The 19,656-nt window shown below is 38.1% G+C and overlaps 1 protein-coding gene across 1 annotated transcript in view; it reads left to right on the top strand.

Moving 5' to 3' along the window:
* The first annotated feature begins 8,600 nt into the window (after positions 1–8,600).
* LOC115499076 (methylcrotonoyl-CoA carboxylase beta chain, mitochondrial-like) overlaps positions 8,601–19,656 on the top strand; it is a 31,054-nt gene continuing 19,998 nt past the window's right edge. The window contains 2 exon segments of the mRNA XM_030292807.1: positions 8,601–8,652; positions 13,839–14,004. Of these exon segments, the coding sequence (XP_030148667.1) occupies positions 8,601–8,652; positions 13,839–14,004 (218 nt within the window).

The following is a 19,656-nucleotide window of genomic DNA, read 5'->3' as shown; positions in this document are numbered from 1 at the left end:
TTCCCGTGATTCACCGCTTATATAAACCACATTGGATTTTTAAAACTTAGATTTGGAATTAGGGGCACCTGGGTGGCTCAGTCAGTTAAACGTCTTGGTTTCAGCTCAGGTCATGATCTCAAGACTTCTGAGCAGATCCTGCTTGGGATTTTCTGTCTCCTCTCTGTCCGGATTCTCTATTTCCTTCTCTTTCTGTCTCTCCCCCACTCACTCTGTCTTTCTGTCTCAAAAATAAATAAATAAACATTAAAAAAAGATTTAGAATGAAAAAAAAGATTGTAAAATACATCAATAATGATTAAATTGGTTACATAGTTAAGTGTTTATATTTTGGAAGTGTAAGATTAAATGAAATATAAAAGCAAAATTAATTTCACCTCTCTTTTTAACTTTTTAATGTGGCTACTAGAAAATCTTAAAATGTTATATTTTAATTGGACAACATAAAAGAGACAAGAAGATCTAAGTAAGTACACACTGGAATTGCTGTCTATTGGATTTCTCATGGCTCTGAAATCCCATTTGAATTATTTTCTAGAATGGATATTAAGCCTAGGATGACTCAACATTTTTAAGACGTTGGTTTGAAAGATAATACAGTTCTTAGAAATAAATTCTCCATGTAAGCATCTGAGGATTACTACTTACTCTGAGAAGCCATGTGGTGTGGTGGGAAAATGATCATAGTCAGTGTTATGAGGTCTGCATTCAAGTAATGACCATGGACATGTCATTTAAACTCAATTTTCTCACCTGTTAAACAAGAGTTATATCATCTGAACTATTGTTTATTTGAGTGTTATTGTGAGCATCAAATGAGAAAGCAGATGAACACTTAATGAATTATTAAGCACATATATGCATTAAAACAAAGAACTAAAATATTATTAGAAGTTTTTACACTTAGAAGCTCCTTAAGAAACAACACTAATGAAAACAATAGCTAACATTCATTGATTTTACACTAGCATTGGACGCATTATATAATTTATCTTATTTCATCTAATAACCCTTGAGATAGGTATTATTAGAGCCTATTTACAAAGTGCTACATAGTGCTGCAACCCAGGCTCTATGAGGTCAAGTAACTGGGTCAAGGTCACACAGTGAGTGAGTGACAGACCAAAGATTTGACCCCTGTTCTCTTCCATTCAGAAGTCCATGTTATCAATCCTTGTGCTTCTTGCCCAAAAGAATGGAAAAGCTGGCAGAGAAGGCAGTCATGCAGACAACAAGCCAAAGCATAATTTAGTTCATTCTATAACAAAGATATGTACAAGGTTCTCAAGGAGCCCAGAGGAACTTTGAATTGTCTTTCTGCTTCTCCTAGTCTTTCCCAACCCAGTAAATGGCACCACCACACATCCATTCCATTAAACCATTTCTTAACTTAGTAAGTTATGCTTAATCACCCTTCATACCATCCAAGTCAATTCTACCTCTAGTGTGCATCCCTCACTGTTCTGTTTTTCACCTGCACTGTCATAACTTTCCCATCTCTTCTCTATCCCCACCATAATTCCACATCTGAAATATAAAACAGCTAGTATTTTTCTATGAATCATTTTGTACTCTCCTTGCACAAGATTTCTTCTACCAAGGAACCAAAACAATCTTTTAAATTGTAATCTCATTATGCTCTTCCTCTTAGTCAAAACTTTAAATGACTTCACAGTAACTTTACAATAAAAAACATATTCTATACATGGTCTACCAGCCCCCTGCTTTCCTCCCCAACTTCTCATTCATGCCACCTTCCCCTGCTTGTTTTGCTTTAGCCATATTTCCTTCCTTTTAGTTCCCAGAACAAGCCAAGCTCTTCCCCTCCCAGAGACTTTATACATTCTTCTGATGGGGTGTCCTGTTCTTGGCATTTTATGTGGCTGGGTCCTCCTCATCTTGTAGTCTCAGCTTAAATGGCTCCTGGCACCTCTAAACAGGTTTCCACTATCTACTATCTTCATAGCACTTTCATCTAATTGAAAATACATATTTATTTATTTATTTAGTGACATGTTTATTGGATTCTCTAGGTTGCAAGCCCCATGAAAGGCAGGGATCATGGTAATCTAGCTGCCCTCTGAATACCCAAGACTTAATCTGGTACCTGCTACATAGTAGATGTTTAGCAAATGTTTGTAGGATAAATGAGTAACAATTATCTTATTGGAAGGATAATGAAGTTGCACTAAAAGAGCAAATCACTGACTTTCACTTCTCTCTCTCTCTCTCTCTCTCTCTCTTTCCCTCTCTCTCTCTTTTTTTGTTTGAATAGTTACATTTCTTTTTGCTTTCATTCTCCTGCTAGAAAAATTGTAGGTAGCTCATCATGCAGTTTCCAAGAATTGGAAAAGTCAATGTGCAATGCTTGTAATGCTCACAGTTTGGGTGATTTGCCTTCAATATAGTCCTGCAGCCATGCATTATGGATGGTTCTCTTAGGTAAAAACTGCCAGAGAAATGAATCAGCAAGAGCTAGAAGTTGCTGTCCCCATCCAGACACAGCTGTTTTCCTGACTTTATTCAATTCTTACTTCCTGGCCATCTAATTCAACCAATGATTTTCCAGAGAGAATAGCACGGTAGTTGGTATGTAATAAGATACACAATCCTGTCCCAGAAACAAACAATCTGAGTCTCTGAGTTGGATTTTTACTTCACCGAAATTTATTCCTAATCTGGGCATTAATGTTAGCGATACAGCAAAAATCTAGCACAGTAAAAATTTAAAGTCATTGTTACTGTCTTAAAAACATTTTTTTAAATGTTTACTTATTTGAGAGAAAGAGAGATAGAGGGTGAGCCAGTAAGGGTCAGAGAAAGAGGGAGACATAGAATCTGAAGCAGGCTCCAGGCTCTGAGCTGTCAGCACAGAGCCTGACACATGGCTTGAACTTATGAACTATGAGATCATGACATGAGCTGACGTGGGATGCTTAACTGAGCCACCCAGGCACCCCTTAAAAACACATTCTTAAAAATCTATTACCTACTTCATCAGGATAAGGGGCAAAGATTAAAGGGAGCAGAATGGAAGCTAACTTTTTTGAGTATCTGTTGGCGACAGGAAACTGGCCGAATACACATTGCTTCCTTTATCTTCAGAAAGAAGCACTTTCAAGTAAATATGAACATTACCATTTTATCCTCGCCTTATGTTGACAAAGCAGAGAACTTAATTAATTTACCCAAAGTTATGCAACAGGTCATAGGCAGAGCTAGGATTTGAAATCATGATTAACTTTGTCTGAAGCCCACTCTCTCTGAAAAGAAGAAAGTGAAATTCAAGCTTATTTGGGGTTTTCTGGTTAGCCAACTCAGTTCAAGTTTTGGCCAAGGAGAAATTGAAATCAGGGCCCTAAATGGTATTTCTGGACCATCTGAGAAGCATCTGAGAGACACCCATGTCTCTCTACATCTGGGAATAAAAATAAATCAGGTAAGTTTTAATATAGAAGCTAGTTTGAAAGGAATATGACAGATTTTGCCATTATTTACTCAGGAGTTCCTTTCCCTTTAGATTTTTGAAAAGCACTGATGTGACAAGAAGTATTTGAGCCTTGACTAGTCCAGACAGAAGAAAGATACAGATGAGGACAACCAGCACAGAGCAGGAGTGCAGTGGTTAGTGTGCAAAATTCATACTTGGGACAAGTTCCACAAAGTATTAAAAAAGCTGACCTATGAACTAATTGTATACTAAAAACACATCTCAGTTCCAATGATACCCAAACAGCTGCCCAGCAAGCACCCTCCAACAAACTCCATGGTTGCTTTCTTTACTCCCTCCTTCTCGATTTTTGGGATCACCTGCTAAATCCTTGTCTGAAGTTCTGAATTTTGGACAAAACCAAACCAAGGCAATTTGCAACATCCTAACTGATAAATCCAAACTATTACACTGAACACCTTCCAGGGATTTGATATAATTATTGTAAATTTGTTTGCTATAATATAGCAAGATGATTTCAATACATCAGTTTCCCTATCTACAAATTGGAGATAATAATAATTTCTACCTCACAGGGTTTTCAAACATCTGAGGAGACATTGTATATTAATATGCTTTTATAATGTCTGCCACATAAAAAGCAATTTAAAATGTTACTAATTACGGATTACTATCATCATTTTTATTATGAGATTAAGAGTAATGTAGCATATGAGTCTCTATTGACCTTGTTGGTGACAATAATCTTTGGCCTTTCAGCCAGTCTTTAGCCCATACTGCCCTCTCCACACCACCAAACCCCATACTGTCTGTTACAGACAAAATATATGATAACACCATATGTATGCTATATCATGTTACTGGGTTTAATTTCACTTTCATTATTTTAGCCAACCTATTATTTCCATTTATTTTTACAGAAAAAGAGAAAGAAGAGGGCTGAGCAATCTTTGTGAGTACTGAACATCAAGAGGTTTAACAGAAAAAGAATTAAGTGTTGAGAAAAGATTTAAAAGAAAATCAGGTACTGAGCGAGTAAAAGATCAAGAAGAGAGTGTTCATCTCAACTTAATGGACGGCAGTTAAAGAAGGAACAAAAGTAAGACCTAGATAAGAAGATTAAGGAATAGCCAAAATTGGATAAAGGGAAGGAAATTAAATCAGAAATACAGGAAATCAGAGATTTGTAGGAAACTCAGAATGTCAAAAAGGCTGAAATTGAGCCCATGAAGCCATTTCCTGGAGAAAAGTAAGAAGCAGTCATGATGGTATAAAATACTAGAGCTTAAAGGCATTTTAAAAATTATCTAGCCCAACCATTCCATTCAAAAGCAAAGAAACTGAGGCTCAGGGTACAATAGCCTATTGCTTTCCCAAGGCTACATCACTAGTAAAATGCCAACTTGAGCTGGAACCCAGGATTTATTACTTTTAGCTTAGTGACTAGTTCTACTCAATTATTTCTGATAAAAGACTTTAATGAAAAAAAGTGATTTGATCTGACAAATGAGGCATATGATTAGCAAATTAAATCATCTGAGTATTTAAAATGATAATCATTAATAAATCCTATTATTAAAAAACCTTTATGTGGAGTTGTTTATAATCACACAAAATTTAGAAACAATCTAATTATCTAATCATGATAGTATGGTTAAAAAATAATATTGCAACTTTATGACAGTCCTTTAAAAATAAGTTTCCTAAAGGATTTTGTTGACCTCAAAACTTGCCATGATACTGAGGTAGAAAAAAAAATACAAGATACAAGTATAGCAGCAATATGATCTCAATTATGTATAAAATATGAATGGAGAAAGGAACATACCAGAATATGCTAACAGTGGCAATCATTTTCTGTGTTGTGCTCATAGATGAATTTTATTGTCATATTTAGTATACATTTTCCACATTAAATATCATTACTATACTAATTAGAACAAAACATTTAACTTTTTTTGGTTTGTTTGAAAAGCTTGGTTAGAAATTTTAATACATCTGATGTTACAATTTGAGAGCATATTTTGCCCTACCTTCAGAATGAAGATGGGATCATAATACTCTTTTATTCTTTCCAAACACTGCAGACTTACCTCCTTTTTAAATGACTATTCATTCTGGGACACTTGGATGGCTCAGTCAGTTAAGCAACCAACTTCAGTTCAGGTCATGATCTCACAGTTTCTGGGTTTGAGCCCCAATGGGTCTCTATGCTAACAGTTCAGGCCTGGAGCCTGCTTCACATTCTGTGTTTCCCTCTCTCTCTACCCCTCCCCTGCTCACGCCCTTTTTTCTCTGTCTCTCAAAAATGAATAAAAACGTTAAAAAAAAGATTTAAATGACCATTCATTCTATGCAGTAACTTTGGATATCCTAATTACTGCAGCAAGCTTATGTTATCAATTTGCATCATTTATTCACATCTTCATTTATTCAATCAGTATTTACTAAGTACTTTTATTTGTACACATTATCAACTATACATTGTTCTACCACAGACAATATCTTACCCTTAAGAGGTGTCCTTACCTGAGGGAAGAAGGCAGAAAATTAACAAAAGAACAAATTAATTTTAAAATTTATGGTGTAATAGAATAGAGATGAACAATGTGGCTTGGTACAATGCTATGTACAAGCATAATTATAAGAATTGGTATAGTGTGGTTAGTCAAGTCCTCTGCAGTGTACAGTGGATGCTCACACCCCCTTCCAGGACCTGAGCTCTCATTTCCCCAGCTGTGGGGATGTTCTGCCATGGGTTCATTGCTGAGTCACTCTAGGAACTGTCTTTGGCTGAAAGGAGCTGCCTCACCCACATTACTCCCCCTTCCCAGGATCATTCTGGATCCAAAACCTGACTGATGTGGGGTACAGAGGTCCAGATCTGTTCCTTAATATAGGACAATTCTGAAGGGCCACTCTGGCTCTTGAGCTCCCTCAGAGATTGGCTGTGGCCTCTGTCATGACTGTATCGCAGCTCAGTTTTTACCTCTGTCCAACCTGATTTCCATCACACTTCACGGGTATTATTCCCAAGGGCATTCCCCAATCATCATTCTGTACATGCACCTACATGTCAGAATCTGCTGCCCAAGGAACATGGCTATAAACAGCCTCTCCTCAGAGAGAATAGATGATTTGAAATCTGAAAGATAAGAAGAAGCCAGCTACGTACAAGAGAAGAAAGGCAAAAAGGCTGGGAGCCAAGGGGGAGATTTCAAATTTCAAGGAAAAGAAAGGAAGCCAATATAGCTGTCTTGCCCAAATTTATACAGCCAGAAGGTAATGGAACCAGGATTCAAATCTGGGTGTGTCTCACACTGAAGTCTGTCTTTCTTTTTTTTTAAATTTTTTTTTCAACGTTTATTTATTTTTGAGACAGAGAGAGACAGAGCATGAACGGGGGAGGGGCAGAGAGAGAGGGAGACACAGAGTCGGAAACAGGCTCCAGGCTCTGAGCCATCAGCCCAGAGCCCGACGCGGGGCTCGAACTCCCGGACCGCGAGATCGTGACCTGGCTGAAGTCGGACGCTTAACCGACTGCGCCACCCAGGCGCCCCTGAAGTCTGTCTTTCTAACAAATTAAGAGTTTCTCTCAGGTATTATAGGTCTTTGTTGTGTGAAATACACATATTCTATTTTAGTCATGAAGCATTAGCTCTGCCAATATAATCACCAAGTTGTAATTTCTTTGAATTGGCTCCTCAGATACCTCTGTGCCTTTATTCTTAAAGTATCATGACTTTAAGTATCTTAGTAGTTTAATTATATCCAATTAAATGTTCTTTCATTTTGTCTGCATGTACCTGTAGGAAGCATTTGAAAATCATGAACACACCATTAATTCTATCTGCACACTTTTTGCATATATTTATATGTAGATAATAACTATATTAGATCCTTGCTTTAGTCATGATATTAATTCAAAAATTAACCTGAGTTTTATTTTCTCATCCTGGAAAATACATTTCATAAATGTTTTCATGGTGCAACTACAATAACTAAGCAAATTTGCTTTCAGTGCTCATCAAAGGTCAGTTATCTGGATTTAGCAAAATGATATGGTGAAACCCAGTGTATTCTGAGCTCTAATCGTTCTGTCTGCCTTCAGACGCCTAGTATACTCCATCTGAATTTAATTCATTCATTCACCCATTCATCAAACATATCATATTGCACAGTAATAATTTGACATATTCTGTATGCCAGGCACTGTGCTGAACACTTAGCATATACTATGAAATTCTCTCTTCTTGGGGAATTACAATTGAATGGGGTGGGGGGGGTAGCAGGTGGATCTATCACAAAAGCATACCAGTAAGTGCAGTGTTACAAAGTGAGTGCTTAGAAGGAAAAGAACATAGTTCTCTGACTCTCATCACAAAGAAACTTAATTTTGGATCAGAAATGAAGGGAAACAAATTTGGATCAGAAATGAAGGGAAATGAGGGGAAACAAAATATGCCACTCTTCTTTGACATGTTCATTATTTTGAATTAAAGTTTTTAAAGAAACAGTGCAAGAAAAACACTGCAGCCCTCCTCTGGCCCCTTGGAAACAGGAAATATATCTCCCATGCAGAAGGTACCCTCCCTGTACGAGGACGGTAAAGGCAGAGGTAGGGAATTCAGGGATGAAATGCTATATAAACAAAACTGTTACTTCACTAATTTATTAACCCAAGCCCAAACCCCTTTGTCTTGTTAATTCTTCACAAATTTATTGTTTTTTTGTTTTGTTTTGTTTTTGTTGTTGTTAATGTTGTCCTCATCATGGATGTTATTGTTGGCTAAAAGGTGTAAAAGCTACCAGCTTTGGTCACTTCTTTGAGTTTCATATCTCTTATAGGCTCCCCTACATACAAAATTGAATTTGCTATTCTCTGTTGTCTCTGTCAATTTACTTATAAGACCAGCCAAAGAACCAAGAAGGGAAGAAGAAGAAAGTTTTCTTCCACTCTAGGAGACAAGAGGCAAAAAGGTTGTATGGGTTGGAATGAGGTGGGGTCAGAGAAGGCTTTCTCATGAAAGTAAAACATCAGCTGAGATCTTAGCTGATGGAGACAAAAATGGAAAAAAATTCTTTGTCAGGAGGGCCCAGGGCATAATCAAGGATCTGAAGGAAGACAATATAACTGAGCTTTGAAAAAATGAGCAAAGAGGAAGATGAAGGTGGAGGAGCAGGCAAGAATAAGAATATAGGTAATTTATAATCCAGATTGGGGGCTTTAATTTTAATTTCTTGTAAAATCAATGAAAGCCAAATTCCTCAAGTGGTAAGTCTTACATAAGTTTCTGCACTGACAAAGGCAAGTAGATCCTTTCCTTAATGACAAGGGCTCACAGCCCAATGGGAGATAATGGGTGCTTAAACAATAATCATGGCACAGAACTATAAGGACTATGATGGAGACAAGTAAAGATTACAGTGGGAATGCTGTGAAGGTCTCCTAACTTATACTGGAAGGTCATGCCAGGCTTGGAGAAAGTACTACCTGAACAGGGTGTCAAGTGTACACATCTAAAGTTGTCCAGATCCCAATTCCAATCACATAGGGGAGCAGGTTCCCCACAAGTGTAAGCAATTCTTGGTACACTACCTGGGTGTCCTACAGTTTAACTCAATCCTGACTCTATCTATCCACAGATAGCATCAGATCCCATGGGTTAAGTCTCAGTCCCACAAGACTGTACCGCCCCCTCACTTGAGATACCAGTCCTAAACCCAGTTTGTAACCTGTGCTTCTGATGGACCAACTACAAATTATAAATTCTAATGACCTCTGGGACCCAGGATGCCAGTTGCAAGTCCAAGCTGTTACCTGTACTTCTGACCAACTGGCTATAAATCAGAGGTTTCCACTACCTTCCTCCTGGGTTCAATTAAGTTTCTAGAATGGCTCACAAAGCTCAGAGAAACATTTTACTTACTAGATTATGAATTTGTTATAAAAGTATACAACTCAGGAATAGACAGATGGAGGAGATACATAGAACAAGGTATATGGTAAGGGGCAGGGAGTTTCCATGCCCCTTCCAGATATACAGGAAATAACCACATGTTCACCAACTCAGAAGCTCTTAAACTCATTCCTTTTGAGTTTTTGTGGAGGCTTCAATACATAGGCATGATTAATTAAATCATTGGCCATTGGTGTTGAACTCCATCTTCAGTCCTCTCTAGAGGTCATGGAGTAGGGACTGAAAGTTCCAAATCTCTAATACATGTTGGCTCCACTGGCAGCCAATTCCCATCCTTAGGTGCTTTCCAAAAGTCACCTCATTAACAAAAGACACTTTTATCACAATCTCAATATTTAGGAAATTCTAAGAGTTTTAGGAACTCTGTGCCAGAAACAGGGATGAGGACAAAATATATATTTCTTATTATAGGTCACAATATCACAACACTTCACATATATAATTGTCCATCCCAACAGGCCTACTCAAATACTTTGGTAAAAGTGTGGGATCTGGCTTCCGACTCATGGTTTTCTATTGTCTACATGATTGGTCTCTATGGAACTAAAATACCAAAGATAATGATATTCCTTTGCAAGACATGGTACCACTAGGAGACCTTTTCTCAGAGGCAAGTCTTTGTTGAGCTTTTACTATGTGTAGGGCAGGAACTGGGCTTAGCATTGGGAAAGAATAGCAAATACTAACCCATGATCATGCATCTTTGCTTTCACACCAAAGTTTTGCAACATGATAAGGAATCCTGGCTGAGCTGGAGCTGAGAATCTAAATGTGTCTGAAGAGGGAGTTGGGGACACCTCTCTGCTCAAGTATGTATCTGGAAAAAAGGAAAAATAACTTGTTTGTTTTGAAGAACATGGAGGAGAGATGGTGCCAATGGGATATGTGGTATCTGTTCTTCCTTGAGGACTGGCATTTGTTTATTTGATAGATTGCTTATTTGTTTCAATTGGAAGACAGGGAGGAGAGACTAGAGCCATAATCTGGAAGTTTCTTGGAAAACATGTAAGATCTTAGGCACAGTCATCTTAGTTCAGGGCTGAGGAAAGGTAGTGTGAAATTGAGCTGGAGAAAAGGGAATTTCTCCCACCATCCATAGTCCACTTCAGGTTTCATTGCAGACATGGAATCCCAAAGGCTCAGGAAGGCAAGAGCAGGATGGAATGCAGTACCCAGCAGTGACAGAAAGGCCATGACTCCCTGAAATGCCTGGTAGGCAGTTTAATGAAGTCTGACACAGGCATGAATGGATTTGCCTCTGCACATTTGTAAGCTGACTCTTTCTCCTTAGTCCTCTTGGAGATAACCAGTAAAGCCTTCTGGGGCTGTCAGCAAAGCCTCTACAAATTGTTTAGGTTGGGGATATCACTCATTCAAATTTGGGCATTAATGTTCATATATACTCAGAAATTGATGACATCAATTTATTGTAGATTGGCTTGCAGTGAGCAAAACTCTGACGAGAGGAGAAACAGGGCAACCAAAGCATTATTGGCTGACCTACTAGATAACTTTGGACAGGGCATTTTACTTCCTGGAGCTTCAGCATTCTCAAATTTTTTTAAAAATTTTTTTAATGTTTATTTATTTTTGAGAGAGACAGAGACAGAATGCGAGTGGGTTGGGGCAGAGAGAGAGGGAGACACAGAATCTGAAACAGGCTCCAGGCTCTGAGCTGTCAGCACAGAGCCCGACACGGGGCTTGAACTCACAAGCTGCAAGATCATGACCTGAGCTGAAGTTGGACGCTCAACCGACTGAGCCACCCAGGCGCCCCAGCATTCTCAAATATTAAATGGGGTGGAAGGTGGAAATAAATTAATAATCCTTAACCCAGTAGGCAAAAGGCTCAGAACAAAGGGTGGAGTGCAACTTTACCAAAAAGTATCTGAGAACCATTGGATTAATCAGAATCTGAAGCCCATCCAACCCCTTAACTTCCAGTAAAACAGAAAATCTCCTAATATTGATGCCCCATTTGCCTGGTTTTGTTTCTGTGGGATTCTCTCAACTCTACCCTCTTCCACTTCTGATCTTCCTCTGTTTAGCAGTTTGAAGCCACATCCCTAACAGCAGTGCAATAAAAAGAAATATTTAAATACTGATTTCTCCTCGTCAGGATTCTATGCTAAACACTTCAGTGATTTCTATGGTATTTGTGATGTTCTTATAACTTTAAAATTATGGATTTGCAAGGTATAATGAGGCTGTTTTAGATACCAGAGAGAAAAACCCAACAGATCTTGGTGACTGAAGAAGGAGAGTCAGAGAAGTGAGTCTAGTTAATTGAGAAACTGGTGGTGCTATTTGTGAGTGGATGCTGAGAGGGAGGGCTGATTTATAACTAAACAAAATGATGTTGCTTTCAGACCTATTGAATATAAAATACCAACAAGACAGAGATTTGGGAATTTCCCACAGCTGGACGATTAGAGGAAGCCAAAGGTTTACTTGAAAAGCAAAAGAGCAGAGTATTATTCATGAACACTTACTAGTGTTCATGCCATATCTGAAGCAGGCATGTTTCATCAGCATTCTCAGTAAATGCTATAGTGAAGTAAGTATTCTTACTGCCATTTCATAGACAGGAAATCAAAATGGAGGAAAATTCAGTCACAGATCAAAAGACCTGGATTTGGATATACATCACCTTGACATCAAGAAGTGTGTCTTTCCCACGATACTCTGTCTGCCTTGTCAGGGGGAAAAAAAAGGTCTTGAGGTCTGCACATGTGTTGTGTTTTAAGCATCAAGTCTTATAGTCCTCATTCTCTACAAACATACTATTTATATTTTATTTTAATACAGAGCTGAGAATCAGCATTACAGGTTTTGAAACACAAAAAGTTTGAGCACTCCTCAGCAGTCAGGATCTTGGCTTTCCACGTGGAAACCAGTGGGATTGGGAAATGAAAGCCTGAGCAAAAAGTTTGAGGCTGGTTTGCTCCTTTCTGTTCCTTAAAATATCTTTATACCTAGCAATCAGCCAAGTGACCAAGGACAAAAGATCTAGAAATAAGCTCAAAACCAGTGGTTTGGGAGATTGTCTGGTAGTAAGCTTAATAGCTGGCTGCTAGTAAGACCACCCTAGCATGGGTACAACACTTGCTTTGGTCTCTTGTCTGAGGGCTTGAGCATAATAGACTTCTGGGTTTGTACCAAGACTGGGCAGAGCTTCTGTGGGCCCTGGGTTTTTCTCTTGGGGTTTGGGGACAGTCACAGTGTACTTTCTGTCATCACTTTGAGGTCCTCCCGCCAAACCTTGAATCTGAGATAAGTGCAGACTCCTCTGCTTTCAGATGCTTTTTTTCCTCAAAGATGTGATGGCTTGTCTTTAATTTTTCTATAATTTTTTAATGTTTATTTATTTTGAGAAAGAAAGCATGAGTGGGGAAGGGACAGACAGAAAGAAAAAGAATCCCAAGCAGGCTCTGCAATGTCAGCTCAGAGCCTGACACCGGGCTCAATCTCACGAACTGCAAGACCATGATCTTTGCTGAAATCAAGAATCAGCTGCTTAACTGACCAAGCCACCAAAGTGCCCTGATATGATGGCTTTCAACTGAGATGCAAATAACATCTGTTGCTTCTCCTTGGGGAGTGGGAATTAAAATGCATCTGACTTAAATGAAACACAATGGTGGGTTTGTATCAAGTTGCCTTCACAGCTTTGGCTGATAGAACAGCAGCTACTGAAACCTACAAGGCAAGGTTTTGGGAGAAGTTACATGACACTTTATAAGGTAAGATGCAGCACAAAAAGGGACTAATTTCTTGTGTCTGTCTCCAAAAGGAGCTCTGTAAACTGGCTCATGGAACAGAAGAGGATGCCCCCTGCCTATTCAAGCAGACATGTGTTTCAAATGCCAGGTTTTACATGATCCCCAAGGGAGGCATCCAAACCCCCTGGCAGGCTGCCAGTTCTCTCTAGGCTCAGAGTCCCTCCACATTCCTTCTCATTCTTTTTCTTTCCTTCACATTTTTTAAGTGTGTGTGTGTGTGTGTGTGTGTGTGTGTGTGTGTGTGTTTTAACACCATCTCCTGTTTTCCTGATTAACCCCTATTCATTATTTCAAATTCATCTTCAGAGACTCTACACAGGCCATTATCTCCTTTGGATATCTTCTTTGACCACTCTGGCTCAGGCTGCTTCAGTGGTCCTTCATGGTGTTTTATAGCACCTTCTATATATCTCGAATACTGATTTTATTTTTTATGTTGTTTTACAAGTGTCTTTTTATATGTCTGTCTTTCCCTGTTTGTAGCAGGGATTGGCTAGTTGCTGCCCAGATTTTCACTTAGGCACACAGCGCTATTGCAGTTAGATATGACCATAGAGTGATATTAACCAAACAGAAGGAGGCATAGTCCTCCATGTGCTCTTTCTTCCATTGTCTGCTGGCCAGATGCAGAAACAGTGGAGATCTCCAAGGTTCTAGAGATGGTAAAGCCTAGATCCCTGGAAGCCTACTTGAAAAAGTGTCTCTCACTACTGACCCACATTGTTCTGGGGCTTCAGCAAGACACAAACCACAAAGATCTGGGGGAGGATTTTGCAGTAGCTAGCTTGCTGTATGCTCCTGGGGTGACCACAATATCTTCATGTGATCACCAGCTAGCCTAGCAAATAGCAGGCACTCAATTGACATGCAAGGAGTGAAAGCATCTTGACCTTGACCACATTTTTCACAAGAAAGGTTATCAAACTAAATCGTTCCCATTTGTAACTTCACTAATAGTTTTTTGATCAACTAAGCTAAAAATTTTCTTTTTATTCTTCCAAAGTTCTCTTACTAGAATTCTATACTCTTTGGATTTAAATTTAAATAAGTTGAACTGGAAGAAGCAATCCAATAGGGCCCTAGAATGTGATCATTGAGGTCTCCTTCCAGACTGGTACACATCCATTAATCAATCCTTTGGATATTCAGCAAACAATTAAACTAGCAATTATTCAACCAGCAATCAAACCAGTTAACCCTATTATCCCAATCCACAGTTTTCTATTTTATTAGCAAGATAAGTCTCTATTTAATGCCTTCATAAATCTAGCTTCCTCATTTTTATAGCATCCCCTAATTTCCTAGCCTGGTAACTACATGCAAAATGTGAATTATGGTTTGACTTGTTATCTCTATGTAGGGAGTCTATGTTGGTTCCTTCATGTCACCTTGTATAAACTGCTCATATAATATCTGTTGGAAAATTCTGTTGGGAAACACCATCTAGTTTAGCAGCCTCAAATCCAGGGACAATTTTCCCCCTCTGAAAACTTTGTAGTTGTCTGTCCCCACTGTCCCAGCACCTTTCTCATTGTCCATGATTTCTCAGAGACAACCAACAGTGGTCCCATATCACATCAGGCAATTCTTTTGGTTACTTGGGAGGTAATTCTTGAGTTTGACAACTTGAACTAACTTTAAGAAACTAGGCAATATCTTATGATCAGTTTCCATTTCTCTCTTAAAAAAGAAAAAAAAAAGAAACCTCAGTTTTATGCTTTACAATTGAACAGGCCTGACATCTCTCCACCTCTCCACTCCTTGTTAATTTGATACTATTTACTTTCAGGTAGCTGTCCTTTCCCTTCCTCCTTCCCTCTTATATTTAGGTTGTTGATCCATGTTGAGTTAATTTTTGTAAATGAAGTAATGTCCGAATTCATTCTTTTGAATGTCTTTATCCAGTTGCCCCAGTACCAGTTTCAAAGGGACAGACTATTCTCCCCCTATTGAATGGTATTGGTGCCCATATAAAAAATGAATTGGCCATAAATATTTAAGTTGATTTTTTAATTCTCAATTCTATTTCATTGGTCTATATGTCTATCCTTATGCGAGTACCACACTCTTTTAGCTTTGTGGTAAGTTTTGAAATTGAAAAGTCTGAATCCTACAACTTTGTTTTTCTTTTTCAGTATTGTTTTAGCTATTCTGGGCTACTTGCAATTCCATATAAATTTGAGGATTGGCTTTTCCATTTCAGGGGGGAAAAAACCCACCATTGGAATCTTGGTAGGGATTGCACTGAATCTGTGGATTATTTGGAGGAGTACTGTCATCTTAACAATAATATGTCTTCCAATCCATGAGCATGGGATGTCTTACAATTTAATTAGGTCTTTTTTAATTTCTTTCATCCGATGTATTATAGTTCTCATTGTGCAAATTTTATACTTCCTTGTTTAAAGTTATTCCTACGTATTTTATTATTTTGGATGCTATTGTAAATTGAATTATTTTCTTAATTTCCTTTTTGAATTGCTCATTGCTGGGGTATAGAAACACAACTGATTTTTGTCTGTTGACTTTCTACCCTACGACTTTGTTAAATGTATTTATTAGTTCTAGTAGTGTGTGTGTGTGTGTGTGTGTGTGTGTGTGTGTGTGTATTCTTTGGAATTTTCATATACAGAATCATGTCATCTGAAAATAGTTGTACTTCCTCCTTCCAATTTGAATTTCTTTTGCTTCATCTCTTGTTTCTTTTTCCTGCCTAATTACTCTTGCTAGGACTTTCAGTGCAATGTTGAATAAGTGGTGAAAATGGTCATACTTTTCTTGTTCCTGATCTTAAGGGAAAAGCTTTCAGTCTTTCACTATTTTATATGACATCAACTATGGGTTTTCATAAATGCCCTTTATCATGTTAAAGAAATTACCTTTTATTTTTAGTTTGGTAAGTGTTTTTATCATGAAAATGTGTTGAGTTTTTTTTCAAATGTTTTCTCCATGTTTATTGAGATGATCACATGTGGTTTTTTTTTCCTTTTACAGTTTATTACATTGCTTGATTTTCTTATGGTGCACCACACTTGCATTCTTGGAATAAATCCTACTTAATAATGGTGTATAATATCCTTTTTAAAAAAATGTTTATTCATTTTGAGATAGAGAAGGGGGGAAAGGCAGAGAGAGAGGGAGGGAGAGAAAAACCTAAGCAGCTTCTGCACTGTCAGCATACCCTGACATGGAACTAGATCCCGTGAACCATAAGATCATGACCTGAGTTCAAATCAAGAGTTGGATGCTTAATCAGTTGAGGCACCCAGGCACCCTTATATAATATCCTTTTAATTTGTTGCTGGATTTCATTTCCTAGTTTTTTTGTTGGGGATTTTTGTATCTGTATTCATAGGATATTTGTCTGTAGTTTTCTTTTCTTGTAGAATCTTTGTCTGGCTTTGGTATTTGTTCTATACTGTATTTGGTGAGTTGCTTTGCTCTGAAAATATTACTAAGGGTCCTTTCAGTTGTCTTTGCAAGTTTTGCAACTCTTACCTTATTCTGGACTTTAGCTTCTTTGACTATTTCCTTTATGCATCTGCCTTTATTATGTGTACTCCTCTCCCTCTATACATGCATCTTTATATATCTTAAAACATATGAAGTCATCAGAGAGCTCCCTATATGGTAATACAAATACTTCCCACTTCTTCCTCTTCAGAATCAATCATCATTCCTCTCAAACTTCTATGAGGGAAATAAATGTGCTTTGTTTAGCACTGTGCATAGGCTCTTCTTGTACAGTGCATAGTACATGGTAAACACTAAATAAATATTCCTCTCACAAGTAGTGACTAATTGAGCACTTACTATATGCAGGGGAATGTTCTAAGCACATTGCATAAATTAGCTCATTTTTTTCTCCCAGTAATTTAGAAAACAGTTACTATACTTTTCCCATTTGAAAGATATGAAAATTGAGGTAAAGAAACTGTAAGTAGTTTATACAGTGTCACAAAGCTAGGAAGTGGCAAAGATAGTACTTAAACCCAAGCAGTCTGACTCTGGAACTATTCTTTTAGCCACTGTGTTTTGCTGAATAGACAATAAATAAAGGGGTCTCAGTCATGTGCTTATTCATATCTTTACTCTGAGCATGTTAGTATCCCCATTCCTAAATATCACTCAACCAGGCATAGCTGGTTATGCCTACTGTTCTATACTTTCATTGTTACAAAACCCTGTTCTTGTTGCATTTTCCATTTCTATTAATTACATATTATGCATCTAGGTGCTCAGATTTGCATCAACTCCTTTCTTCTGCCCATACTTTTTTCCCAAACCCCACTCAGGGTTAGTTACAAGTTCTGGAATTCAGTGGTGCCAATTGAATTAACATGTTAAACTGTCCTGTCAATCAGCTGCAAAATAATTCACTATTGATAATGATACAATGCCAAAGTTTATAAGTAATTTACTTCTTAACTAGTATATACAATAGAGGGGGTACAAATCAACTCTATAGAAGTCATCACTCTCACTCATATGAATTCTGATTTTTTTTTCCTTTAATGATAGAGAAATAGATGGAAGTGAAGTTAACACACTTGGAATTGTATATATCACTACATATGCCCACAGGATTAAGTAGTACAGTTGAACTTTATTTATAATGTATGAGAGCTGGACAGAAAGGGTAGAGAGAACCGTGGCTATAGAATGAATCTCCATGAAGTCTCTCATAATTATATCTTTTCCCTTCCATTCTCTTCATCACTATGCATGGTTTGGATTTAGACAATTTTGCTTCCTAGTTGATCTCTCTGCCTCTTTTGTCTATTCTCTGTCCCATCTGCAACCCACTGTTGACCTGGCTGTAGATTAATCTTCCTAGAGCGTAATTCTGATGATCCATCACTTCCTTGTTCATTTTATAATGTCCTTCCAGGGTATTTGCAGCACCTGTGAGGTGTTCCCACTAGCTTTATCTAAAATAACTTTCCTTCCCCTACTCTGTATGACCACTAAACAGGATGACATTGCTTTCTCCCAACCTCCAAGGCTCCAAGCCATTCCTCTGAAATGACTTTCCCCTGCTTTTTATTTTTTTTAATTATTTTTTAACGTTTATTTATTTTTGAGACAGAGAGAGACAGAGCATGAACGGGGGAGGGGCAGAGAGAGAGGGAGACACAGAATCTGAAACAGGCTCCAGGCTCTGAGCAGTCAGCACAGAGCCCGACGTGGGGCTCGAACTCACATACCGCAAGATCGTGACCTGAGCCGAAGCCGAACGCTTAACCGACTGAGCCACCCAGGCGCCCCATTCCCCTGCTTTTTATAAGACTCCTTATTTTACAAGAGTCGGCTTGAAAGCAAACTCTAAAGTTCTATGTGTACTGAAATGCAAAGATTTCTAAGATACACTGTTCCTTGCAAAGAGCACTATGAAGAAAATTATATATAATATGCCAGTTTTGAGCAAGAAAGGGGAAAAATAAGAATACATGTATTTGCATTTTTTTCTTGGATTTGCAGAAAGAAACTCTAGAAGGACATGAGACTACCTTGTTTAGTTTTGGGGGGTGGTAAGGAAAAGAGGGAAGAGTGAGACTTTTTGTTGCACACCGTATATCAGCCTGATCCATGACAAGATAGTACATCATCAGAATAAGGATTAATAAACAATCATCAAAACTAAAGCAACCTCAGGAAAGCATTTCTCAACGCCCTATTCTATGTTTCATATTATGCCTTGGGTTTAAGCTATTTTCAGTTTCTTTCTTGACTCTTGAAATACATTTAAAAAAAACCTGAGCATATATCCTGACTTATTGATTGTTTTATTCCCCACCTTCAGGCCTGGGAACAATGCCTTACAAATGCCTGGTGCTTATGATATTTCTGAACTTGTAGAAAGTTGCTCCCCAGCCTCAAGGGTTTGAAGGATGAAGGATTCAAAGGGAACATCTCCTCACTAGCTTTGAGCAGTGATTGACTGCTTCTCAGTATGTTCAGAAGTGAGAGGGATCTTGACAAAAGATAAATGAGTCTTCTAATTCATTAACCCTTCAAGCTCACTGGTTTAATTCATTAATGTACTCATTTATTCATTCAATAAATATATATTTAGCTACTAATTTGTGTCCAGGCACTGTGTAAGGCATTGAACATCCACTGGTGAGGGAGATGAGGAATAAGTAAATGTAAAATAAACTTGCATGATATTTACAAAGTGTGAAAAGTCCCATGAAGCAAATAATGAGTAAAAGTAGAGACTAAAGTTTTATTTACAGGCCTCCTAATCCCACCAAAGGGCCCAGTATTCCCAGATTACTATTTTTTTTCTGCTTAAACAATGGAAATTTATTTCTCATAGTTCTGGAGACTGGGAAGTCCAAGATCAAAGCACCAGCAGATCCAGTGTCTGATTAGGGCACTCTTTCTGGTTTGCAGACAGTTGCCTTCTCATTTCCTCACAGGGAAAAGAGAGAGACAG

Source organism: Lynx canadensis, chromosome D4 (assembly GCF_007474595.2).
Source record: "Lynx canadensis isolate LIC74 chromosome D4, mLynCan4.pri.v2, whole genome shotgun sequence".
In the NCBI taxonomy this organism is placed as follows: Eukaryota; Metazoa; Chordata; class Mammalia; order Carnivora; family Felidae; genus Lynx; species Lynx canadensis.
The sequence above is the reverse complement of the archived record's forward strand: the minus strand, read 5'-3'. Positions and strand labels throughout refer to the sequence as shown.